The sequence below is a fragment of the Arvicola amphibius genome, chromosome 3 (assembly GCF_903992535.2).
Source record: "Arvicola amphibius chromosome 3, mArvAmp1.2, whole genome shotgun sequence".
NCBI lineage: Eukaryota > Metazoa > Chordata > Mammalia > Rodentia > Cricetidae > Arvicola > Arvicola amphibius.
In genome coordinates, this window is record NC_052049.1 from 176,768,950 (window position 1) to 176,796,097 (window position 27,148).

Below are 27,148 nucleotides of genomic sequence, written 5' to 3' on the forward strand. Positions count from 1 at the left end.
CCAGCATGGATAAAGGGCCCCAGGAAGGGTGCCGAAGCCAGGCTTGTTCTCTAGGTCCCCCGAGACCACAGACATGAGGCTGTTCATCCCCACCTTGCTGTTTCTTGAGGCCCTTGGTGAGTACAGGTACCTGGGGATGTCACCTGCTGGGAAGGTGGGCATCCCATCCCTGCCTCTGCCTGTAGGCACCATGAACTCATACCTAATGGTTTGAACACATGAGTCCTTGCATCTGTAGTCAGGAAGGTGGTCAGTCTATGGGCACGGTCCTGCTTGCCCTTGTCTAGATTGGGGACAGGAACCTACTCCACTGTTTCAGGGTAGGGTTATGCTTGGGGCTGCTCAGAGCTCCCCAGAGAATCCCTAGGGATGCTGTCCCTTTGTGTCCTTCCAGAACTTTCAGCACCAAATGTACTGCTCTGTTTAGGGAGGAATATAAGACTCAGAGAGGGTGAACTGTTTTCTTAAGACACACAGGGACCTGAGTTTAGATTCTAGCTTCTGCAACAACTGTATGACTGTGGCAAGACATTGCCATTCTCACTCTCGATTTCTTCATTGTAAAAATGATGCGGCCGGAGGGGGACAGACTCAGACCTGTTTCAGGGAGTACTTGGGTGCTGTAGCAGTATCCAATCCACCAGGATATACCGAGGAAATGATGCCTCCTTCGGGAATGCTGGCTGCTGAGAGCATGTTCAGCGGCAGCACGGGGCTCCAGAGGGCTGGGAGGGAGAGTGTTCCGTATTCAGCACCAGTATTTATGGGGTGGGGAGCTTGACATAGCATGGAGTCTTTGGTTACACCGCCCAGGAGCAGGAAGGAATCCCCACTTTGGCTTCTTGCCTTCCTTGTGCCACTCCTTGGCTCCCTTGGTTCCCTTCTTTTTTGGCTCTTTTCATGTCCAGACTTCATCCATTACCCAGCTATACCAGCTCCCTATTTCTGCCCTCTCTGTCCTCAGCGCTGTCCCTCACATGTCCTCTGGCCACACCTTCCCACCTCAGTCACTTAAGCATCAGTCTGCCCTGTCCCTCTGCAGGCAGCACTCCCTTCTCCATCCTCCCCTGCAAGTCTCAGGAGTCACTGCTTCCAGAGAAGGCTTCTTTGTACCAGCACTTGGGACCTCCCTTCCCCATGGTCTGCCCCTCCACTCTCTCTTAGCCCTGCTGCAGTGGCACCCTGTGTCTAACCCAGGGATCTTAGACAGGCAGGCTAGCCCAGTGGTCAGCGGTGCTGGTGCCCAACTGCCTAGGTTCAAATTCTACTTAGCTGGAGAGCCATGTCACTTGATAAAGCTACACAATGCCTGAGAGTGTGAGCGTGTTGGCAGAAAGCACCCTGAGGGGTGGATGAGGTGACTCATTGGGTAAAGGTGCTTGTCACCAAGACTGAAGACCTGAATTTGAATCCCAGAACTCACACAGCGAAACTACTAATTTACTTTATATCTATAAATTTATTCTTTCTGATCAAGTGTGGTGGCGCATGCCTTTGATTCCAGCACTGGGCAGGCAGAGGCAGATCTCTGTGAGTTCAAAGCCAGCCTGGTCTACAGAGTGAGTTCCAGGACAGCCAAGGCTTCATAGAGAAACCCTGTCTCAACAAAAGGCCTTTCTGACTTTTCCCATTAATGGAGTCATCCAATATTTTGTTTTACATGTGGCGTCCCTCACCTAGAGTAGATGAGGCTTACTCATGTTATAATATATATGTACATCTTTCCATTTTATAGCTAAATAATATTCCATTGAATGGATGTGCAACATTTTGTTCAGCCATCCACTAGTGTTGGAATTTAGGTAGTCACACAAAACATTTTTTGATACTCTAAATAAAAAATTCCACGATGAATATCAATGCTAATATTTATGTAAACATGTGGTTTGTTTTTGTTTGTTTTGGTTTTTTGAGACAGGGTTTCTCTGTGTAACAGCTCTGGCTGTCCTGGAACTCTCCTTGTAGACCAGGTCGACCTCAAAATCACAGAGATCTGGCAGAGTCTGCCACCTGAGTGCTGGGATTAGAGGCATGCATCACCACGGCATGGTGGAAATCTATGTTCGCGTTTCTATGTGCAATTGCTAACCTGTTTCCCAGAGTGGCTACATCAATTTTTCAGTCTCAGCAATGCATGAAGTTTTCCATGTTTGCAACGTTAAGATCTAGTGTGCACATAAGTAAAACATGAGCTATAATTCTCTCCCTGCTTCCCTGCCAGGGTCCTCTAGGACAAAGCAGGTAGAAGTCAATAAAAACAGTTTTTGGACTGGACCATCTTTTGGCAGGTAGGAAACATGTTAGCCATAAGAAGGAAAATAATCTAGGGGCTCCGTCACCTGTAACTTGTTGAATCTCAGCCCTCTGGTTGGGACAGAGTTCCCTGTGGTTCTGCAGCTTAGCTTAACTAGAGGAGAGTGGCTGAATGTGATCATGTAACATGGAGGGAAGGAGGGAAGTGGACGTGGGCAGTCTACAGAACTCCGCCGGATGGCGAGGAGGTCTCCTCCACGGCCATTGCTGGACTCCTAACTCCTTCCTCTCTTTCGCCCAGGACTCTGTCTGGCTAGGAAGGCCACTGTCAGATGGTGTGCCGTGTCAAAACCCGAGGCACAAAAGTGTTCCAGGTGGCAGAAGGCCATGAAAGAAGTGCGTGGCCAGCCACTCAACTGTGTCAAGAGATCCTCCACCCGGCAGTGCATCCAGGCCATTGTGGTAAGTTAATACCCCAACTCGAATAAAGAAAAGCAAGGGAGAGCAGCGGAGTCCAACTGGAAAGTCTCATCTCTTCCTTCTGCTTTCTTTTCTATCATTTGGGAGCAGTCCTCTTCATTCGCAGGAACTGGTGTCTCTTGCTGGTGAAAGACAGACTAACATTGAGAGACCCCCTATGGGGAAACTGGGGTCTTATTTCACATTGTTCACAAGAGCAAAGCAGAGGCAATCATATCTGATGGATGTGTCTTGTCTCTAAGGCCTTGAGAAATAAGCCAGACATGGGCATATCCCAACTGTTGGGCGGGGATGGCCAGGATGCTAGACAGTATCAAGACACACTTCTGCCTTCCAGTACCCAGGTAAAAGCTGGATGTAGTGGCTTTCACGCGTGGTCCCAGCATCCAGGAAGTAGAAACAGGAGGGCCTCCGGAGTCTAGACAAACTGGTGAGCTTCAGGTTTGTCTCCAAGAGTAAGGTGGAGAGAGATGGAAGGCAGCTGAAGTCAAGCTCTGGCCTCCACATGTTCATGCTCTCTCATGTGTGAGCTCATACACTGCATACGTCCTCCATGTGGAAATACACATGGAGTCAAAACAGGTGATAGAGTGTGCAGACCAAACAACTTGAAATATTAATGGCTGTGACAGCGTGATCAAGGATGACTGGAGTGGAAGCAGACAGACACATGTAGAGGGCACACACAACTTCAGGAGTCAGAGCCCTGGGGATGTTTACTCCGCACAGCAAATGACCTCTGACCTGTGCCATCCTCTTCTAGGTAGGACATGTGGACATAAGAAAAGCTAATGCATTCTGGAGCCCTGAAATACCATTTGCAGAGTTTGACTGCTTTTCTCCTGAAGCCTGTCCGGTCCATTGGCTTTCTCTCTTCTTGTTCTTGTTCTTCTTGTTCTGGTTCCCCCTCTTCCTCTTCCTCCTCTTCTTCCTCCTCCTCTCCTACTTCTCCTTCTTTTCTTTCCTCTTCTTTCATCTTCTTCCTCCTCCTCCTCCTTCTTCTTTGGTTTTTTGAGACAGGGTTTCTCTGTGTAGCTTTGGCTGTCCTGTAACTTGCTTTGTAGACCATGCTGTCCTCAAACTCAGAGGTCCACCTCCCTCTACCTCCAGAGGGCTGGGATTACAGGAATGTGCCTCCACTGCCTGGTGTCTTGTCCATTTTCTTTCAGACAAACAAAGCCGATGCTATGACTCTCGATGGTGGTTCGATGTTTGATGCAGGGCCGGCCCCCTACAAACTGCGCCCTATTGCAGCAGAAATTTATGGGACCCAAACTCGTGAGTTCTTCCTAGGGACTCTTAAACCTGGTGGCTGTGTTGTGGCCATGGACGAGGCTCTGTGGAGTCAGAATGGATGACCCAATCAGCGTCGTACACTGGGGAGCTGAGTCTCTGGACTCTGGATGAAGACAGATCCTCCTGATGCATGGGTCTCCTTCCTAAGGGGCTTGGGTAGAGTGGGATCTCCCATCCGGACTAAGCCCTGTCCATTTTCTCTGTTCCTTTGCAGAACCCCGGACTCACTATTATGCTGTAGCAGTTGTGAAGAGAAGCAGTAACTTTCATCTGAACCAACTGCGAGGCCTGAGGTCCTGCCACACAGGCCTTGGCAGGAGCGCTGGGTGGAATATCCCCATAGGGACCCTTCGTCCATTCCTGAATTGGGAGGGGCCACCTGCATCCCTTGAAGAAGGTAGAGTGGTCTGGGGGATCCTGGGTGGTCTCAGGTGGGAGTTGCTATTCTCATTGTAGACCCAGGCCACTTTGGCGTAGGTGGGCATCTGGGATGAGTTCAAGGTTGGATAGAGATTGGCTGATCAACTAGAAACAGGGGCCGCCACACCAATAGCTCTAGGAGATGCCAATGAGTACTTTCTGGGCAAAGATGCATGGCTGGATTCCCAAGACCACAGTACTGTCCTGTCTTGCAGGATAGAGGAAAGGGAGTCTGTCTGTGGGGGTCACTGCTGGGGGACAGGGCTGCAGTGGCTGGGACTGGCTCACACTCTGTGGTCTACTTCCCTGTGTTTGACAGCGGTGTCCAAGTTCTTCTCAGAGAGCTGCATTCCCGGTGCCAACAAAGATCGCTTTCCCAACCTGTGTAGCCTGTGTACAGGGACAGGAGCAGCCAGATGCGCCTCTTCCCCAGAAGAACCGTACGCTGGTTATGCAGGCGCCTTCAAGTGAGTGATACCATCTCAGGGCAGGGTACCATTTCCCTTCGGTCCCCATTAGTGCACAGCCTGCTGGGGGTGGAGATGTGGTTCTTGTACAACTGTGCAGACTGAGAACCTGAGACCTAAGAAGTGGCTGGCCTCTCTACCGCATGTTCTCCATCCTTTAGAGGCCCAACAAGGCCCCAAATTCTATACCACTTTGCTGGAAGCCAACCTGGCGATGGCTGCTTCTGACCGCCTCCTAAATTCTGCTCCCCCACATCTGACCGGGATAGCTACTGTGACCGCGCCATTTTGTTCAGCTCAGGTCTCTCTCTAGAGTAGAGAGTGTGCCCTCTGGCTGACTTACTCTTGCACCCTCTCCACCTTTGCCAAGACTTGGTGTCTCCTCCCCAGGCCGCTCCCGGCACTCAGGCACTTTTGTCCGGTGACTTCCCTACCTCCTGGCTGGCCTAAGCACATTTGCACACTCTGTCTGGACAGAAAGAGCCACATGGCCAGTGACACGGCCGGCCGGGGACACCAGGTCTCTAACTGCTTTCGTCTCGCTTCCCAGGTGTCTGAGAGACAACGCTGGGGATGTGGCTTTTACCAGGGGAAGCACCGTATTAGGTAAGGGCAAGGGAGAAGCTGTGGGTGCAGCCCCCACTATCATGTCCGTCCATCGTCAGTCTGATGTGCAGGTCGCCAGAGTCCTCAGTTTCCAGCCACACTGCTATCAAGTTGCCTACAGGGTCCAGCTCTTATTTTAAGTTTTTCTTTAAAAAAAAAAAACCTCCAAAAATTAATTTTTATTTTATGTGCATGGGTGTTTTGCCTGCATGTATGTCTGTTCACCATATGAATGCCTGGTGCCTTAAGAGGCCAGAAGAAGGTGTCAGATGGAGTTGCAGATGGTTGTGAGCCACTGTGTGGGTGCTGGGAATCGAACCCAGGTCCTCTAGAAGAGCAGCTAGTGCTCCTAACTGCTGAGTCACCTCTCCAGCCCCCACCTCACACTCTTGAAATCTCTCCTGCCTGCTCCCATTCTCTTTCCTCTCACAGACACTCCTACCAAAGAGCTTGTCCTGTCTCCTCCAAGATGGGCGTGGCTTTACAAAGTGAACTTCACTGGCTTGTGTCTGGATTCTAAGTCCATAAAGTTTTACTGAATGCTAAAAGCTGCGCTGCCCCAAAGTTCTCCACTCAGCATTGAGGATCAGAGATTGAGCCATGGTTTCACTCTATGGGCAGTTCAGTGGCTCTGACAATAGTGGATGATCTGTGGAGCACTTCCACCATATTCACCTCTCGACTACTCTAATGACGACAGCCAGCGGCGCTGTCCTCCTTCCTGCCACACGCCGCCATTGTACAGTCAGGGGATATCCATTATGAACATGATTGCTGGGTATAGACAGGCAGAAAGCAGTGTTGTGCCCAGAATGACCCCAGACAGGTCATCGCAGTCCTAGGACCCTAAGGGATAGGGTTTCTAGAGAAGCGTAGCACAGTGGTGCATGCCTTTAACCCCAGCACTCAGAAGGCACAGTGCTGGGGATTGTTTTGTCAAACTTCTTTATAAAAATAGCACTTCCACTTGGACTGGGATTGCATGGAATTTAAATTGACCCATGAAAAAATTAATTTACCTATAAAGTTAAGTTGAATAGTTTATGACAATAACGTGGCTTCTCCCTTCTTTTTTTTTTTTTCTCTTTTTTAAAAATAAGGCCGAGCATAGCACAGCCTGCTGGCCTTGAATTCCAAACATAGCTGAAGATAATCTTGAATTCCTGAGCCAAGTCCTGGTATTACAGGCGTGTGTCGCAAGGCCAGGCTTACACACCCTGTAAAAGTGTCATTGGACAGGTTGTGCTTTTCTTCTTACTATGGAGCTTGTGCAGTTTTCAAGTCAAATTGCCTTTATTCGATATAAATTAGTTGCTAAAGTACCCAATTCTATATTAGTTTGTGTTTTGTTATTACTAAAAATTATTGAGTGTTATAGGTTGACCCTGTAGCGTCTTGCCCTCTGAACTTTCGTTTAGTTTTACCATCGCTGTCCTGTTGATTTTATGAGCCTCTCTCTCTCCCCACTCTTTCTTCCCCTCGCTCCCATTGAGCTATATCCCCAGAAGCTATCGTTTTCCTCTTTTTACTTAAACCAAAAAAGTATTTATTTCTGTGTGTGTGTGTGTGTGTGGTGTACATGCACACGTGTGTGCAGGCCAAGTCCAGAGGAGGACTTGGCAAGTCCTCCTCTATTGCTCTCTTTTGAGCAGGTGTCTGAGACAGGTTCATGCCCTGAACTTAAGCTTGCCTTTCTGACTAGTCTGGGTGGCCAGCGAGCTTCAGGGGTCATTTTTCTCCCCGGCACTGAGTTTTTAAGTGTGCACACACACCCCTTTATAAAAACAAGTTTTGAAGGCTTGAACTGAGGCCACCACACTCAGGTAGCAGGCACTTTAGTGACCGAGCCACCTCCTCAAGCCCAAATTTTTGCCATGGGTGCCATGGGTGAGGTAGCTTCCCTTGGCACCCCCCCTCCACCTTCTCTTATGTTTTTTGAGACGTAGCTCAGGCTGGCCTCAAACTTGCTATATATAGATAAGGCTGGCCTTGAACTCCTGATCTACCTCTCAAATATTGGGATTGTGTGGGGGGGGGGGGGTTCCATGACAACTGACTAATCAGGCCTGTCTCATTGTAATGACCTTTTCCTCAGAGGCTGTGGGGACCTTGACAGAACTTGATCCGCTTCCTTGAATCACGGAAGCAGCTGCTTTAGGGTTGAGTTTAGTACGCTTGAATACTTTCTGGAGACTCTCTCTACTTTTCTCAGTATCCAGGACCAAGTCAGTCTTTTTGATTCAGTTTTGCCAACCTTGTGGTCAGAATTCTGTTGGGGAGAAGGGGAGCCGCAGCTCATGGTCACAGCCAAAGGCTGGCTCATCTTTTCCCCTCTCCCTTCCTGCCAGAGGAACTACCAGATAAAGCCGAAAGAGACCAGTACAAGCTGCTCTGCCCAGACAACACCTGGAAGTCGGTGGAGGAGTATAAGGAGTGTCACCTGGCCCAAATCCCTTCTCATGCTGTTGTGGCCCGAAGTGTGAGGGGCAAGGAAGACGCCATCTGGGAACTTCTCAGCCAGGCACAGGTACACCCAGCTACAGTCCCCGAGGCCTGTCTAACCTCTGCAGCAGAGAGAGTTCTCTAGATTAAGGACTGTGGGCGCCGACCCTCCTCTGGATAGAGAAACATTGGAACCTTTTCCGGTATCAGCCCCTGGCAGGCTCTCTTCGGCTCCAGCAGAAGCAGGGGGGACAAGGCGTTATTCTTTCGTCCCCAAGGACCTTGAATCAAAGCAGATTTCCAGGCTGTAAGCTATAGATGCGCTTGTGTCTTACAATGGGAAGAGGCTCTTTGAGAGAGGATGTCACCTCCTGCTCCATTAGAATTATCCCCAAGTCCCGGGTAACCATTCCCCAGTTCATTTAAGGCCATAATTCTACTTTTCTGCCAACAGGACAAGTTTGGAAAGGACAAAGCGTCAGAGTTCAAGCTCTTTGCCTCCCTAGCGGGACAGAAGGAGAAGGACCTGCTCTTTAAAGACTCTGCCATTGGGTTTTCAAGGGTTCCCCCGAAGGTAGATGTTGGCCTCTACCTGACCTACAACTATATCACATCCATCCAGAGCTTGCGTAAAAGTAAGTAAACCCCAGGCAGGACCCATGGGTGTACCAGGCAGGCAGGAAACTGTGTGAGCTCTGCTCTGGGGTGGTCTCTGCACCTCTGGTGGGAGTGTCACATGTCCACGTGTCTTCTGTCAATCAAGTCAAGGTCATTGTCAGAAGTGTCTCCAAAAAAATGTCCCAGACACCAGATTAGTGTTTCCATATTCCTTTGTATATGTCAGAATCCCAAAGCCTCTTATTAAGTGAGAAACAGAGACACGAGCCAAGAAAACCGGGACCTGGGGCATTACTCCAGAGGCTAGGTAGAGCACCCCTTGTGTGCCGGGATTTGAACTTGCCTGGAGAGATTACAATGGGCTGAGTGAACTTGTCTATGTTCTTCCTACTCTTGGGGACTTAGAGAGGTAGTCTGAGGGAACCAGGAGGCTACACTGTGGTACATGATGGTGACTAGGGCCTTATGGGTGGTCAGGGCTGAATCCTCTAAGCCAGCTGTTGGGGTATACACTAGTTTCATGTCATGGGGCTTTTATTCCAAGGAACCAGAACATTAGGTGCATGGTTACACTAAGGCCTGATGGATGGATTAGAAGTCAGGGAAGCCCACCAATGAACAGAGGTGAGGAACACAGAAAACCTTAGTTAAGGCCTGAAGCGGTTTGGGAGCTGTGATGGGGAGAAGGGAAGGATGAATGGGTCCCACACAGATGCTTCTGCCTCAGAAGATCCAGGCAGGAAGCTGCTCCCCAGGGAGGACAGAGTGGGAATGAGGCAGTGTCTAAGTGTCTCTCACCATCGTCCCTCCCTGCAGGGGAGAAGGACGTGGCCGCCACACGTGCCCGGGTCACGTGGTGTGCAGTGGGCAGCGAGGAGAAGCGCAAGTGTGACGAGTGGAACAAAGCGAGTAATGGCAGGGTGACCTGCACCTCGTTCCCCACCACGGAAGACTGCATTACCTCAATCATGGTAGGGAGCTGGGGTCACGTGTGGTGCGGGCAGCGGGCTTCTTGGGCGCAGGCCATGGGCATCAGCTTACAGTGAGGTTGGACACCCAAGATGCCACTGTAAAGGAGGAAAGCCCAGAGCGGGTGTCTTGGGGCCACACTAGCACTGTGCTCATTAAGGACCTTCAAGGTCTGAAAAGCAACTTGTTGTGGAATTTCTACCCATTTCATTAACAATTTAGGGCTATTGAGGTAATTTAGAAAATATGGAATGATTTGCTTCTCTTTCTCTCTCAATCTCTCTCTCTTTCTCTCTTGGTCTCTCTCTCCCTCCCTCTCTCCCTCTCTCTCTCTCTCTCTCTCGGTCTCTCTCTCTCTCTCTCTCTCTCTCTCTCTCTCTCTCCACACGCACACACCCATATACCACCTGAATGTAGTTTCAGAGATATCTACAACAAGAGTTTTGAAATTCCTCATTCCAGTTTCCTTTGTATGTGCAGCCTAGAGCAATTCTGGATTGTATGGGTTATGTACTTTGATCCATTTTAAAAATAACCAGTATGTTATGGATATATATATATATATATATATATATATATACATATACATATACATATATATATATATATATTGTGTGTGTGTGTGTGTGTGTGTGTGTGTGTGTGTGTGTGTTTTCAAGACAGGGTTTCTCTGTGTAACAGTCCTGGCTGTCCTGGAACTCGCTTTGTAGACCAGGCTGGCCTTGAACTCACAGAGATCCACCTGTCTCTGCCTCCTAACGAGTGTTAGGATTAAAGGTGTACACCACCACTGCCCGGCAGGAAACATTTTTTAATATTTATTTTATTTGATGTGTACGTGTGAGTGAAAGAGTGTATGTACGGGAGCCACATGCATGCAGTGGCCTCAGAGGCCAGAAGAGGCATTGAGTCCCCTGGAACTAGAGTTAGAGACAGCTGAGAGCTGCCATGTTGCTGCTCGAACTGTACTCAGGCCTTCTGGAAGAGCAACGGACCTTTCACTGCTGAGCCAATCTCCAGCCCCCTCTAATCATGTTTAATGTAATTGTAAAAAGATGGTCACTGGAGAAAGTAGCTTTGCAACCTTGACGATCTGTGTTTCTGTATGGGGATGTGGTCTATTCATTCTCGAGTTCATGAGCCAGCTTCTGGGTACCACTCTGTGTTGTGCTAATGAGCAGATGTTAGCTGAGAGCAGTTGTTCTCATCGTGTCTAGTCGGGTACAGGAACAGTTTTCTGTCCAGAAGACAGAGAGTGAGGGTCTCAGGTATGTGGGTGACTTGCTCTGTCTCTACAGAAAGGAGATGCTGATGCCATGAGCTTGGATGGAGGTTACATCTATATTGCGGGCAAGTGTGGTTTAGTTCCTGTGCTGGCGGAGAACCAGAGTGAGTGGAACTGATGTCCTTTCTGGGTCATTCCATAGGAGGCTGACATGGGAGTCGGGAGGTGGGACCCCACTCACTAGATCTCAGAGAAGATGGGTGAGAGAAGCAGGAGAAAAAATAAACAAAAGGGGCCACCCCGTCTCCCCAAATTGACAGATCATGGGTAGTTTACTTCTCAATCAAAACAAACATTTTGGGGGGATGGTGAGAGGACTCAGCAGATAAAGACACTTCCTACCAAGCCTGATGACCTGAGCTCAACACACTGGACCCAAGTGGTAGAAGGGAATGACTCCCATCAACTGTGCTCTGACCTCCACGCATGCACCGCAATGCTGTGTGCGCACACATCCACACACACACACACACACACACATCCACACAAAAGAAATAAATATGACTTAAACTTTTTTCATAAAAACAACACAAAAATATACAAGTAAACAACTCAGTGACACTTTACAAATTGCACCCACGTACTGGCACCCAGACAAGGAGTCGGCAAGCCTCAGGAGTCATCTGGTGCCCTGCTGTCGCCACAGTCCCTAAGAGCAGTAACTCCTGATTTCCAAAGACAAAAATCACCTCCCCTCTCTTTTAATTAAGGGAGAAAGAACTGCATGTTTAATGTCTGCTGCGTCTCGCTCAGGATTGTTTTTGTGATAGTCACTCACATAAATGTGTGGCTGTAAATTATTCAGTCCCATGGTTGTATAATATTCTCCTGTGTGACTCTGCCATAGTTCTTCCCCATTGTCTGGGGATGGCATTTGGGTGTTATTATTTATTAATAATTATATTATTATTATATTACTAATAGCCTGCTGTGGTCAGCCATGTCCTCGACTATGGTGGAAATGTCTAGCCCTCCTGCATTGAAATGCCTTGTCATTCTCTTTGAATTTGGTCTTGTTTTGTGGGGATTTAAACGTTTATGGCTTCTCAGTAACTCTGGGTATTCAGTGATGTTTTGCTTGTCTTTGTTCTTCAGAATCCCCCAAAAGCAATGGCTCTGACTGTGTGGACAGACCAGCAGAAGGTGAGTCAGGGTCAGGAAGAGGCAGGGGGATCCTAACCTAATCACCAAAAGAGGCTGAGTCTGGACACCATCATTGGCAGATACAGATACTTCATGGGGGAATAATTATAATTAATGTTTCTATGGACCTTCACGCTTGGTGGAGAACTTCCATGTGGTCACTCAGTGCAGATGTGGAAAGAGAAACGTCACTCCCCCCTTCTGTGTGTTTGAGGAGACAGTGGCCTGGAGAATTCCCCAGTGCCTGGGATCTCACTCTTAGCTAGAGACAATGCTGGTGCAGATCCTGGCTTTGAACCCGAATGTCCAGCACCAGCAAGCCCAGGCTCTGTGCTCTAGACCCAGCTGCTTGTAGAGTCAGAGCTTGCTAAGGTTTGGAAGACGTGGCTCTTGCCCTCAGAGGGGCTGTTAGATACCTTTGACAGCAGGAGAACGCAATCCTGTTCACTTCCTCACCGTGCTGGGTTGGTTGTACTCAGCACTGGGTGGTCCTTGTGTGCATGCGCCCCCAGTATTCATGCAGCAGCTATTCTAGTGGTCATCATTGCCCTTGCCTGATGTAGCTGCAGATGGCGATTTGTGCATTGTTGAGGCAACTCTCATTGGTCAGTGCCTGTGCCCACAGGTAAAGGCTTATAACTCAGCAACTTATGTGGCTGGTTGGGAAACAGTCCCCTGTAATTACTTTTTCCCCCCTGAACTCACAGAGATCTGCTTGTCTCTGCCTCCCAAGTGCTGGGAGTAAAGGTGTGTGTCGCTGCCACCACCTGGCTCTGTAATCACTTCTTAAGATCAATTTTTTATACTGTTTTATTTCATAGCTCAGATCACTTCCCCTTGTCGTAGAACAAATCTCTCTCTCTCTCTCTCTCTCTCTCTCTCTCTCTCTCTCTCTCTCTCTCTCTCTCTCTCTCTCTCTCTCTCTCTCCCTAACTGGTCAAAGATCAATGTACTCTCTACTCATGTGCACCCTGGAGGTTAAGATTGACTCTGTTACCCTTGTACAGGGTACTTTGCCGTAGCAGCAGTTAGAAAGGAAGATACTGGCTTCAGCTGGAGCTCTGTGAGAGGCAAGAAGTCCTGCCACACGGCTGTGGACAGGACCGCGGGCTGGAACATCCCTGTTGGCCTGCTCGTCAACCAGACCAGATCCTGCAAATTTGGTGAGGATGTGGGAGGGTCTCCTGAGAGGGCCATCCTGGTGGGAGAGTGGAGGCTGTGGAGCCTCAGGGAAAGGAGGGGGTAGGAGGTTTGCTGCTTAGCTGTGGCTTGCTGGTCTATTTTAGAATAATTCGGTTCTCCTGTGGTTACTTCCTGGCGCCCTGGAGGCACAGGCTGTTTGCTACAGAACACTTCCTAGTTTCCCCATGTCACCCCACCCCATGGAGATCCAGATCTCAGTATCAGCTTGCTTCCCCTGGATACTGGCTTGGAGTACTTCTTAGTGTCCCCTAAATTCCTCTCCGAGCCCAACCTATCTATCCAGTGCCCACCTTGGTCAGCATAAACGATGTCCTTCCTGCTGCAGGCTTGGTGATGCCAGGACACATGGCATCTCTTGGGCGTGAGCCCTGTTGTATTAGGATTAGGTCTTAGGTGCTGGTTGGGGCATATTTGGGGCACATGGTTGCTGTTCTTGCCAATCACCACCAGTTACTGCTGTGAAGTATGCAGCTCAGCTTTCCAGAGCCTGACATACCGTGGCTCTTCCAGCAGCGTAGGCTTTGGGAGTCTGACAGCAGGACCCTTGCTCAGGGGACAGGGCTTTGTGTTACCTCTAGTTCCTCATTTCTTGAGTTAGATCACACAATGGGTACATTTAGGTTAGGTCTAGCTACAAGGAACAGAAACCCTCCAAATGCCAGAGGCTTAAGCAAGAAGGGTACTTATTTCTCTCTCACATAAGAGAAGTTCAGGAGAGTGTTGTCTAGAGTTAGCACAGTGACAGCATGGTGTGGGGACCTGGGCCTTAAATATTCAGTTACTTTGTTGGATGTGGCTAGTTCAGTACTTGTTTTTACCATGTGCAAGCAGAGTGAAGAAAAGAGAGGGAGAAGGGACAATGGTGTGTGCCACGCCCGCCATGTGTGTGCATGCATACGGATGCCAGGGAAGAACCTTGGGTGTCATTTTCACAAACAAGGTCTCATCAATTAGGCTAGCCTGTTGTAGGAAGCCTCCTGTCACCTCCCTAGGCTTGGAATCACGAATGCACACTGCCACACCCAGCTTCTTTTGGTTCTAGTATTGAATTCAGGTCCTCATGCTTGGATGGCAAGCACTTTAAGGACTGAACTTTCTCCCCAGCCCACACAACCCCCCCAACAGCATGATTATTGGTTATTAAGCCTCTGTAGTACATTTGTCGATTAGAACAATGCCATAGATGGAGAACATCATTACGAATGACCACTTTTAATTTAAAAAGTTAAGATATGTTCAACCTTATGTGTTAGTAGCTAACTTGAATTGTTAATAATCTGATCTATCTTTTTGTAATCATAAATCTGGTAAGATACCTTGAGTTTTCTAATGCAGGTAAAAATGCAATAAAACAGTCATTTCCAAATGTAATAATATTTATAAAAAAATCCCATGCCTTTTAAGAATGTTTTCAGAGAGTTGGCACCTGGCACTCCTGAGCATGTCATTATACCAGGGGTGTACCAGTCACAGGGGTGTACCAGCCACAGGGGTGTACCAGTCACAGGGGTGTACCAGCCACAGGGGTGTACCAGCCACAGGGGTGTACCAGTCACAGGGGTGTACCAGCCACAGGGGTGTACCAGTCACAGGGGTGTACCAGCCACAGGGGTGTACCAGCCACAGGGGTGTACCAGTCACAGGGGTGTACCAGCCACAGGGGTGTACCAGTCACAGGGGTGTTCCCAGCCACAGGGGTGTACCAGCCACAGGGGTGTACTCAGTCACAGGGGTGTACTTGTCACAGGGGTGTATTCAGTCACAGGGGTGTACCAGCCACAGGAGTGTACTAACCACAGGAGTGTACCAGCCACAGGGGTGTACCAGTCACAGGGGTGTACTGAGCCACAGGCCACCTTCTTTCTATTGAGAAGCCAGACATACAGGGAGAAGGCAGGGTTTCTATTTCTCATTTAAAAGTAAAAATAAGAAGTCAGATTGTGGACCAGGTAGACAGTAGGTGGCCTCTGTTGCAGAGAGCCATTAGGCCGTCATGTTCCTCAGCAGAGTTCCTGCTACAAGACTGTGACGACAGGGCCCTCTCTGTGACTGTCCCGAGCACCAGGACTATCCTGTCCCTGCCTACACTCTGAAGCTTTTCTGGTTGCCAGTGGGTCTGTGGTTGGTGGTGGAATATTGTTCCATGATGATGAGTGTCCTTCCTCTCCTGTCCACATACTGAGCTGAAGCCAAGCTATGCCACTTGCTGGGTAAAGTACCTTATTATTGATGCTGGCCAAAAGCACTAATGTACCCTTCCCTTCTGCCCAGATGAATTCTTCAGCCAAAGCTGTGCCCCTGGGGCTGACCCCAGATCCAATCTCTGTGCTCTGTGTGTTGGTGACGAGAAGGGTGAGAATAAGTGTGCCCCCAACAGCAAAGAGAGATACCATGGCTACACCGGGGCTTTAAGGTGAGTGAGTCTGGGACAGAGGCCACCAGTGTCAGGCCTCAGCCCTCATCCTCAACGCATGCCTCTGGCTCTAGGGGCTGGGTGTGGCCTGTCTTAGACAAGTCAAGAGCCAAGTGGGCAGCAGGAGCCAGAGCCTCCTATGACAGCAGCATCCCAGAGCATGGAGGTTAGACGAGGACCGCAGGGTTCAGCTTAACCATCCAGCCGGAAACCTACGTGGGGCCTCCGTGTTCTCAAGACATTTAGCTACCCTCCCCCACTCAGGCCACCATTACATCTTATGTTTTCACTTTCTCCTTGACTTTGGCCTTCAAGGGGCTGGAGAGATGGCTTGCTGCTCTTGCAGAAGAACTGGGTTCAGTTCAAGGACCCCTATCAGGTGGCTCACAGCTCCAGGGATCCAATGCCCTTTTCTGGCCTCTACGGGTACCCACCCACACACACACACACACACACACACACACACACACACAATTTAACCAGGCAGTGGTGGTGCATACCTTTAATCCCAGGACTCAGGAGGCAGAAGCAAGTGAATCTCTGTGGGTTCAAAGCCAGCCTGGTCTACAGAGTGAGTTCCAGGACAGCTAGAGCTGTTACACAGAGAAACTATGTCTTGGAATCAAAGAAAAAAAAATAAAAACAAAACAATAAAAAATGTAAATTGGTCTTTTTTTTTTTAAAAGAAATGACAAGGAGAAAGCCTTCTTACAGTGCTATTTCCCAATAGAAATATCAAAACTTAACTTTCAGATTTCGTTCATTGTATAGTGCTGCAGGGGTCATAATGACTGTGTAACTCACATGTACTGGGATGTTGTTCTCACGGCTCTGCGCAGTGTGTGAGGGGATGTGGAGGCTCCTTCCCCATCCCTTATTTCTTCGCCAAGAGTATGCTTCACCACTAGATGGTGACACAGGTCCTCAGATGACAACGGTCAAACTGGACTTTAAGCCTTTAAATATAAATTTGATCATTTTGCTCCCAGGAAACAGTGACATCTTTACTATATGTGGGTGATTTGTAAGCTTTCATTTTTTTAAAAAAAGATTTACTTATTTTTACATGTCTTGGTATTTTGCCTGCATGTGTGTCTATGTGAGTGTTGGATCTTCTGGAGCTGGAGTTACAGACAGTTGTGAGCTGCTATGTGGTTGCTGGGAATTGAGCCCGGGTCCTCTGGAAGAGCAGCCAGTACCCTTAATCCCTGAGCCATCTCTCCAGCCAAGCACTGATTTTTTTTAAATGTACAAAAAAGTCCTCAAGGATTCACAAATAGAAAAGCTACAGCAAGATTGCACTTAGAAATATTAAGCAGATAAGTTTGATGCGAACCCAAGGGAGTCCTGTGACCCATTTTCCTCAGACTTGCAGCACGATATTGCTATCATTTCTCTGAAAATACCTGCACATTGGTGCTCCTGTTTGTGCTAAAAGACACCGCTTTGTCTTCTTCCCAGTTAAATCCAGAATCTAGACTGGGGGTACATAACGAAATAATCCAACGCTAGAGCCAGGAGTCTTGTTTTCTCTTACATCTATCTAAGATTCATTTCGGCTAGCAAAGAGCAGGTTGGGTTTCATCGTGGCATCTTCAGACACATGTGGTGTTATGTTCTGTTCCCATTTGTTCCCCTGCACTCTGGCCAATTGCTCCTCTCTCTTCTCCAGCTCATTCCATCTTTGCTTCCCTACTACATGTGTTACTCTACTCTCTCTCTTTCCCAGCTTCTCTAAGATCTCTCCCTTCAGAGATGGGGAGATGGCTCAGCAGTTAAGAGTCCTGACTGCTCTTGCAGAAGACCTAGTCTTGATTCTCAGCATCCACAAGGTGGCTCACAGCCTTCTCTGGCCTTGACAGGGCACCAGGCAGTCATGTGGCACACAGACATTAAAGCAAACAATAATACACATAAAATAAAAATAAATAAGTCTTTTTTAAAAAAAAGATCTCTTCCTTTCTTCTCATGGTCCTTTTTCTGGTTACACACACACACATACACACACGCACACACACTTTTACATTTAGGCTCCACATCTGAGAGAAAACGTGTACTATTTGTCTTTCTGAGTCTGGTTTATTAACATGATAATCTCCAGTTTCAACCGCAAACATAATGATTTCCTTTTTCTTTAAGCTTCCATTGTGAATATGTAACACGTTTTCTTCACCCATTCACCTGTTGGTTGTTGTCTTGGCTGCTTCCGTTTCGTGGCTATTGAATAGAGCAGCTATAATCATGGCTATGCAAATATCTCTGTCCTTTGTGCACTCAGGTGGGTGCAGCTGGGCCAGATGACAGCTTTAGTTTCAGGGTTGTAAAGAACGTCCATAGTGGCTGTGCAGGTTTCATGCCTGTATTCGTAACCAACCTACAAATACTACTGGTTCTTAACTTGTAGCTTTCAAGTATTTTTTTTTTTATGACTTCCTGCTATGGTATAAAACCTTGCCTCTCCCACTGCCTCCTGTCTGTCCTTCTACTGCCTCAGCCCCAAACTTTGCCTGTCTTAACACCTGGATTTGTCTTATTGATGCTTGCATTGCTCTAACTATTCCAGCATTGTTTTCATATTTAATATGTGGCACGAGGGTGTGTGTCCCTCGCCAGGCATGGAGGTGCCTAGGAGTTGATCTCACATCACCAGACTTTTGAGGCCAGAGCTTTTTACCCACTGAGCCATTTCCTCAGCTCATGTTTTTTTATCCCAAATGCTCTGAAATTTCATTTCTTTATGCAAATCATCTCTATTTTATTAGATTGGACAGTTGGTGGGCATTTCACTAAATTATTCAGTCTGGGAAAACAATTATTTTGTTGACAATTTCTATCCTCTTTTTTCTAACTTCTCTTGAAGCCTTGTTTTTTAAACCATGGACTCCTGCGGATCACCATCTGATTTCCTACCGTTCCTTAGCTAATCTTTTACTTCCAGTTTCGGCAAAATTTGCTTGGTTTTATATTTTAATCTTATCTCATCTTATTTAACTTTATTTTATGTGCATTGGTGTGAAGAGGTCAGATCCCCTGGAACTGGCTTTTTCAGATAGTTGTGAGCTGCCATGTGGTTGCTGGGAATTGAACCCGGGTCCTCTGGAAGAACAGTCAGAGTTCTTAACCAACTGAGCCATCTCTCCAGCCCTCTTATCTCATCTTAAAGCATGTTTGTGGCGAGGACTATTCATTTCTTTTTAAAAATGTATTTATTTATTTTATATGTATTTTGCCTACATGTATGTCTGCATACTACCTACATGCCTGGTGCCCTCAGAGTCAAGAAAAGGGAGTCAGATCCCCTGGAACTGGGATTATGAATTATTATGAGCTGCCATGTAGATGCTGGGAATAGAACCCGGGTCCTCTGGAAGAGCAGCCAATGCTTTTAACCACTGAGTCATCTCTTCAGCCCCTATTTTTTTTTTTTAATTTTTTTTTAAAAAAAATTTGGTTTCTTGGACAAGATTTCTCTGTGCCATAGTCCTGGCTGTCTGGGAACTCTCTTTTCTAGACCAGGCTGGCCTTGAACTCACTGAGGTCTGCCTGCCTCTAGACCCCAGTTTTTACTTCCTTTGTGTATCTCTTTGTATTACAACTATTTCTGTTTTGGAACTTCCTTTGTTTGCTTCATGAATGTTTCATTTCTTGATATCTTTAATAATATCAAGTAAGTGTAGTTTATAAAAAAATCCTCTCCCTTATATTGTCTCTGAATCTTGGGAGTATAATTCTTTTGGCATAACCTTCTATGTTCTTCCTTTAAATATCTGATGGCTTCAGCCTGTTTCCCCACATTTGAGAGTAAGGGGGTGGGTGATTCTTAGTTCTCTACCAGTTTTCCAGTCTTGGTGGTACTGGGCCTCATGGTAGGGCTCCTGGTTTGAGCCATTCATCGTGAGCATCAGAGTCTACGGATATTTTCTTGACTTCATCCAGTTCTCCTGCTTCTTGGGAAGGATAGTCCTAATAACAGCCTGGGGGGAGCACAGTCACTGACTTCATCTTCCAGAAACTGAAAAGACTTTTCAGTTTATTTTTTTATGCATGGTGATGGGGGATGTTGAGATAAAGGTCTTACTCTGTAGCACAGGTTTGCTTCAAGCTCACAGCAGTCCTCTTGCCTCAGCTTCCAGAGTGCTGGGATAATAGCCATGAGGCATGATTACCCAGCTCACCTTCTGCTTCTGCCTTCCCCTGGATTTGCTGCCCCATTCTGTAGCACTGCCAAGGTTCAGCCTTCCTAATGGGACTGCTGCATGAGACGTGAGGGCACCTGTATGAAACTCTACCCAGTCACCCTGTTCTCAGCCGCTTTCAACGACACCTTGTCTTTTTAATTGCTGAGTCTTTCTGGAGTCCTGTGGTGCATGCCAACTTTCCTCTGAGCTGCTACCATCCCACTTTATACCACAGCTTTGTTTTTTCAGTTTTCCAGAACCGCTTGGCCAGCATCTTTCTAGATTTCAAAGGTAGTCATTGTTTCTCTTTTATAAGTTTATGGATTAAAAAAGAAAAATCTCACTGGTGTTGTTTCCCTGGTGTTTTAGGAGAGAAGAGGCACAGACACTTGCAGATGCCATCTTAAGTTTTAAATTCCTGGAAATAGTTCCAACTTTTGCATGTTTACTTCCATGGGTTAGTTTTGGGAATGTGTGCCACAAATATTTATGAAAATTCTAATGGTTTCTCTCTTGTGGTGTATTTATTTTGGGAAATATTTTAGGTGCCTGGCTGAGAAAGCAGGAAATGTTGCGTTTTTGAAGGACTCTACTGTCTTGCAGAACACTGATGGTATGTGAGGACGTTTCATTTCCTCTTCCAAAGCGATCTTTAGCACCATAGCACACCCTCATCTTCGGGTTTGTATTTGAGCAGATAACACAACTATTTTCAGACTTTTGACTAGAAGGATTCCATTTATTTATATTCATTCATTCATCATTCATTCATTCATTTGAGACAGGGTCTCAGGTTTTTGTTTTTGCTTTTTGGGATTTTGTTTGTTTTTTGAGACAGGGTTTCCCTGTGTAGCTTTGGAGCCTGTCCTGGAATTCACTCGGTAGATCAGGCTGGCCTTGAATTCACAGAGATCCGCCTGTCTCTGCTTTCCAAGTGCTGGGATTAAAGGTGTGCGCCACCACCGCCCAGCTAGGGTCTCATATTGTAACTCAACCTGGAACTTACTATGTACCTCACATGAGCCTTGAACTCATGGAAGTCTTTCTGTCTTGGCAAGTTGAGTTCTGGGAATTATAGGCATGAACTGGTGAATTCTAAAGTCTCTAGCATAGTAGGCAGCATGGGAACATCTGTGGTGCCACAGTGATTTTGAAGCAATTCACACACACACACACACACACATATACAGATATATACACATTCACGGACATATGCACATACATACACATACACACATATACACATTCACACAGACATATTCTCACACACCACCAGCCGTAGTTGGTAGCACCTGTGAAGAAACTCACGGCCTGTCTGTACCAGATGAAACAAGCACAGATAGTAATAGTAACTGAATGTAAGTAGATCAAATTTTCTTTTGGAAAATAAAAGTAAATAGAGGCCTTCCTTCAGCTTGTTCAGAAACTCCTCGAGAGTCAGTGAGTTAAAATCCACAGGAACATGTGGGTTATGAAGGATAGTGTGCCAACCATCATTTGAACAAGAACCTCCCCTCTCGTCTCTAAATTAGGAAAGCAAAACTAGGTGTTCAACTCTTGGCTGTCATTTGCTACGTCTCCTCAGCCTCCTCACCTCTGCCTCCGCAGGCAACTGGCTGTTTTGTTCAGTAAGCTGTCAGTCCTACTTCTTCCTTTTCCTTCTCCCGGCCTGTTGTTTCTGGGTGATCATGCTTGTGTTAGGAAAGCCCTGAGTCCAAAATTATCAGTATTAAGTACTGGAAATCCTTGAGGACTCCAGAGAGGACTCCAGGAGGACTGCGAGGTGTTTCCCAGGGAAGGAGAGTCAAGTGCAAGCTTGGATGACGAGCCTGCGGATGCACACTCTGGCACGCCTGCACTTACACCTGGAATTTAAGGCAGCCTGTGTGATATTCAGGGATCAGACTGATGTGAAGGTTCTCGGGTACTTAATAGCTATATTTACTGGAATTAACTAAACACACTTGATAAACTCATGGAGTTCCCCCATTTTCTCCATGTAGTACTGAAACGAGAGGGAAAAGTTTATCTCTATCTGAAAGCCCGAGTTTGGAAATGCTTTCGAATTGGAAACTGTTTCAAGATTGAAACATCTACCATGTGGGAAATCCTGCACTTGACCTCATGTGCTGAGTCACAGCCTGATTGCAGTCACTGTGCAAACCCTGTGCAACATCGCCTTCAGGCGACCTCTGTAACTTGCATATGAAACATGACGGGATATTTTGCATATGAAACATGACGGAATATTTTGCCTGTTTTTGCATTGCCACCTCCATGGTAATTTCATCATGTATATGTTCTAAAACTTGAACAAATTCCAAAGCAAAAGTATTTCTAGTCCTAAACATTTGGAGTAAAGGGGACTCAACATGTTTTCTTTTTTGGAACCTACTAGAAAATATATGACTAGACAGCATTCTTTTGTAAAAGGAGGGGACTGGGAAGATTTATGTCAGTGGGTAAAGTGCAAGTCATGCAAGCATCAGGACCTGAGTTCAGATTCCCCAGTACCCATGTAAGGAGGCAGATGAGGCATCCTATGCCTCTAATCCCAGCTCTGGGGATGATGGGGTGGAGATCAGCCAGTCGAGCTCAATCAATGAACTCCGAGTTCAGTGCAAGACTCTACCTCACAAAATGAGTGAAGAAGTGATTGAGGAAGATAGCCAGGTATCAACTTCTCACCTCCACACATATCTTCCCAGGCAAGCACACCTGCACATATGTGTATGCACACATACAACACACACATACATATACACATAGAGACACAAATACTTAAAAGATGGTTTAAAAGACGGATTGAGATACAACTTGAATATTGAACATCCACCCACTGTCTGTGTACAATTTAGTAGGGTCTGGCACATGCAAAGTGATATGGCCCCACTCTGTAATACTCATCTGAACAACGTGAAGAACCCCTTGCCCTTGTTGGCAGACCACCATCTTTGCTTTTTCAATATCTGCTTCCTGTCAATATGACTTTGCCTGTTCTCATAAATGCAATCATTTGTGGCCTTTTGTAGCCGGTTTCTTTCAACCGAGCATCTTGATTCTGAGTGTCAGCCATGTTACTGCAAGTATGAGCTTTACTCCCTTTGTTATTGAATAAGATCGTTTACGTGGCTGGACAGTGATGCTTGCCATATCTGTAGCCAAATAGCTTGCGCAGGATCAAGCCTCGTTTCATCTCCTGCGGCTCATCACAGCCTATGTATGCCTTTCAAAGGAGTCATACCAATACAGAAAGGATGCCTTGACCAAGCAGGCTAGCTGTGGCTAATGACACCTTTCTCTCACCAGGAAAGGGCACTGAAGAGTGGGCTAGGAACTTGAGGCTGGAGGACTTTGAGCTGCTGTGTCTTGATGACACCCGGAAGCCTGTGACCGAGGCTCAGAGCTGCCACCTGGCCATAGCCCCAAATCATGCTGTGATATCTCGGACAGACAAGGTGGAAGTCCTTCAGCAGGTGCTGTTTGACCAGCAGGTATGGGCCACCAGGGTCCCCCAGCAAGTTCCTCACTGCGTGGGCTCCTATAGAAGGTGTTCATCCATTTAAGCCTTTCTTCTTTCTAGCCCCTCTGCTTGATTCATGGGGATAGTATTTGCTCCATGCTGGGAGTCTTTCTAGAGGATCAGTTAGGCTCTTTGGTCCTGGACATGAACTTGTGTCATGGTCCAGAGGAAATTTTGTCCTTTCCTCCCTGCTGTTCCCTTTCATGACCTCTATTAGCGAGCAGGCCAAGCAGGCAATGCTTATGACAAAGTCCATAGAGCAGCAATCCCAGAGATCACTCCACGTGTGGGAGACACAAGGTCCTCGTACTTACAGATAAGCAACAGGAAACCAGGAATGTTAATCACGCTTTGTCCTTCAAGGAGATGTATAAGCTGTTTTCTGCCAGGTTAACAGCCTGGTGACTTCTGTGCTATCTGCACGGCCAGGCCACACTGACCCCAAGACTCTTCGGTTTATCGCAGTCAATCTATTGCACTATCCTCCTTGAGACACTTATCAGGAGCATTGTGTGCCTTGAGCCAACTCCCTCAGTTAATCTGTAAGCCGATCTTTATGGAAGATGTCATTTGTATTTTACAAGAGTTTTGATGTAATCATGTCTTAAGCTTCGTTGTATTGTATACATGGAATGGAGTTGATTAACACCAGGAAACATTTTCCAAATTGTACTGTGCTTAAGTACGCCAAATTGTACGCCTGGAGTTTACTCCACGTCAGATTTTCGAAGTTTGAATCAACACTGGCTGATGAGTCATGTTGAACCGGACTTCCTTATTGCTTTCCCACGGATTGATACTCTGTTGGCCGTGGTAATTGTAAGGACCCCCGCCCCCATGGATTTAGGGCTGATTGTGTTCTGGGGTACCCTGTCCTAGTCTCTGCTGGACCTGGGTATGCCTTTTGAGCCCAACAGTCCTGGGCATGGAGAAGGGACTGTTGCTGAGAGGGGCTGAGTATCCTACAATGGCCCAGCTCCTAGAAGCGCGGGAGAGTTCCCTCTCCTGTTGCCCCTCTGGACAGCTAGAATGATAGAGTGTTCTAGATGATCAGCTTTTGGGGCAGATCTCAAAAAATCATCATCTGACCTCTGATTACCAGCAAGATGTTCTACAAGAAGCGAGAACAGATTTAGTAGGAGGAGAGATGTGGAAGGCAAGGTTGGAAGTGAGGCAAAGCCTGGGCCCTGGCTGGGGTGGGCGTGCTTCCAGGAGCAAGGTTTGGGAAGAGTCGTGGAGGCAGGGAAAGGAGCACGGCTGCCTGTCTGCTCTGCTCCTTACCCGGGATGAGAACACCCGACTTTCCCATCCTCACGCTCCCCTCTCTTTTGACTACTCACGGACTATTGGTTCTTTTGACACAGAATCAGTTTGGAAGAACTGGATCGAGGTGCCCAGGGGAGTTTTGCCTGTTCCAGTCTAAAACCAAAAATCTTCTGTTCAATGACAACACTGAGTGTTTGGCTAAGCTCCATGGCAAAACAACGTATGACAAGTACCTGGGACAGGAGTATGTCGTAGCCACCGCTAATCTGAAGCAGTGCTCAAGCTCCCGTGAGTGGATTCTAGATAGAATTACTGAAGAATCAACCTGGCAGAATGTAGCGGGCTTTCTTTTGGGTGGCCAAACAGCTTACAAATCATGACATGGAGACTTCTTATTAGATATGAATGTTCGACCTTATCTTATACTTGTCCTGTTAGCTCTTATAACTTATTTTAACTTGTTTTTCTTCAACTATATTTCGCCTTAGAGCTTTTTACCTTTCTTTCATTCTGTATGTCTTCCTTTTTCAACTTCTGTATCTGGCTGGCTGGTGGCTGCCTGGCTGCCTGGCTGCCTGATCCCAGGCATCTCCCATTTCTTTCCTTCTTCTCTTCTCCTCTCTCTCTCTCTCATCTAGATTCCTCCTCCTACTTATTCTCTCTTCCCATCAGCCCCACTTATCCCTCAACTGCCTAGCTATTGGCCATTTAGCTTTTTATTAGACCAATCGGATGCCTTAGGCAGGTAAGGTCAAACAGCAACACATCTTTGCCTAGTTAAATGAATGCACTATAAACAAGTGTAATACACCTCTACATAGTTAAAGTAATATTCTGCAGCATAAACAAGTGTAGTAGCACATCTTTACATAGTTGAAGTAATATTCCGCAACAGGAAAAGGTCAAAGTTCAGAGGCCAAAATACATGTAGAAATACAAATTCCTTAAAAACTTAAAATGTAGAGCCAAAAAGATGGTTTAGGGGTAAGAGTACCCACAGCTCTTCCAGGTGACCTGGGTTCAGTTCTAAGCACCTGTCCTTGTGGCAGCTTACAATGTGTTTAATTCCAGTTCTAGGGGATTTAACACCCTCTTCTGGTCTTCATGGGTACCAAGCATACATGCGGTGCTCAGACATACATGATGCAGGCAAAACACCCATACACATAACAAAATAAATTCTAATGTAGGAAGATGTATAATTTAATTCTTGAACACTATTTAGAAGAGTGCATAGAGATGTAGCCCAGTTAGTAGTGTATTTGCTTATCATGTACAAAGCCATGGGTTCAATCTCTAATGTAGTATAAACTTGGTGTGGTGGTGCTGTAATCCCAATACTTAAGAAGCAGAGGCAGGAGGATCAGATGTTCAAAGTCATCCTTTGCTAAATATGGAGATTGAAACCAGTCTGAGGTACCCGAAACCCTAACCCTATCTCAAAAAAAGATTTCAAATACATATACATTTACACACACACACACACACACACACACACTCACTCAGATTGTTGAAGGACTTTCAGAAGTGATCCTCAAGCTTCAGCATGCACTGACTCCCTGTGCACAGTGGCCTTGTGAATCCCTATATCTGGTCCCCCGCTCAGAGGCAGAGGCCCGGCAGATGTTGTGCTCCAGGGGCAGGAACAGGCCCAGAATCTCTTTGTTAGCTGTACTAAACTTAGGATGATTTTGTCCCCAAAGGAGACATTTGGACTTTCCTAGACATGTTTCACTTAGAAACATTTTGGATGACTGCAATTTTGTAGGTACTGCTGGTACCTGGCAGTAAAGCTGGGTAGTTAGCAAGCAATGCGCAGGATACCCCGTCCTACAAAAAGGTTTATCAGGTTCCCCATGCTGATTGCACAGAGATGAGGAGCCAAGTTCTGTATTGATCGGCTTCTTGGACTACTGTATTGCAGGTTGACCTAGGGCTACTGGATAAACCATGTGAACAGGTAGCACTAGTGTAGAGTCCACGTGCCCAAGGACAGAGCTGCTTCTCATGCTGTCCCTAGCTCATGGCACAGTGACTCACCCAAGGCAGATGCTCGGCCAGTGTTTGCAGACGAAGGATGAGCAAATAGATTGCTCTTCACTATGCACATTTTAGGAGTCAGAGGACCACAAGTGTCTTGTGGACCTGAGAGGTGTGAGCTTATTCACTTAGAGGTGGAGTCAAGTGGCCCCCAGGTTAGAGCAGGAGGCCACAGCTGCTGGAAGAGGCTGTAGAGAACACATGGGGGGGAGGGGATGAAGCAAGGCCTGACTCACAATGGTGGGGCAAAGGCTGGGATAGGGTTTTCAAGACCTCTTTGATTTACAGATTTGAGGGAAAAAAAATCTATTCCTGAATGTCCGGCTTTCTGTGTCCCACAGCACTCCTGGAAGCCTGCGCTTTCCTTACCCAGTGAAAACACCGAGCCAATGGCCAAGCCTTCCCAGGGAGCCTCAGCCCAGATCCATGGCATCTTGGGGCCTTACAGAAAGGGGGGTTCGCTGATCATCTCTTCTTATAACTCTCTGCTGTCACTGTAGGTAGAAATAAAATGAGAAATTGTGTTGGCTTTCTCTTCCTATGAAA

General features: G+C 47.0%; 1 protein-coding gene across 1 annotated transcript; it reads left to right on the plus strand.

Moving 5' to 3' along the window:
• Ltf (lactotransferrin) lies at window positions 1-27,148 on the plus strand. Its single transcript, XM_038322769.1, has 17 exons — window positions 1-116; window positions 2,555-2,715; window positions 3,903-4,011; window positions 4,244-4,426; window positions 4,769-4,916; window positions 5,467-5,522; window positions 7,871-8,049; window positions 8,419-8,599; window positions 9,399-9,553; window positions 10,850-10,940; window positions 11,932-11,979; window positions 12,987-13,142; window positions 15,454-15,595; window positions 20,319-20,386; window positions 23,083-23,267; window positions 24,661-24,850; window positions 26,944-27,148. Exons 1-17 carry the CDS (start codon window positions 74-76, stop codon window positions 26,976-26,978), a joined length of 2,130 nt encoding a protein of 709 aa, XP_038178697.1. The 5' UTR covers window positions 1-73; the 3' UTR covers window positions 26,979-27,148.

What these genes read in the sequence shown, in the direction of transcription:
- Ltf (XM_038322769.1), top strand. Translation starts at nt 74, where the DNA reads ATGAGGCTGTTCATCCCCACCTTGCTGTTTCTTGAGGCCCTTG. An exon ending in AATTTATGGGACCCAAACTC is followed by an intron (nt 4,012 to 4,243) that starts GTGAGTTCTTCC and finishes GTTCCTTTGCAG; the next exon opens with AACCCCGGACTCACTATTAT. An exon ending in CAGGGGAAGCACCGTATTAG is followed by an intron (nt 5,523 to 7,870) that starts GTAAGGGCAAGG and finishes CCTTCCTGCCAG; the next exon opens with AGGAACTACCAGATAAAGCC.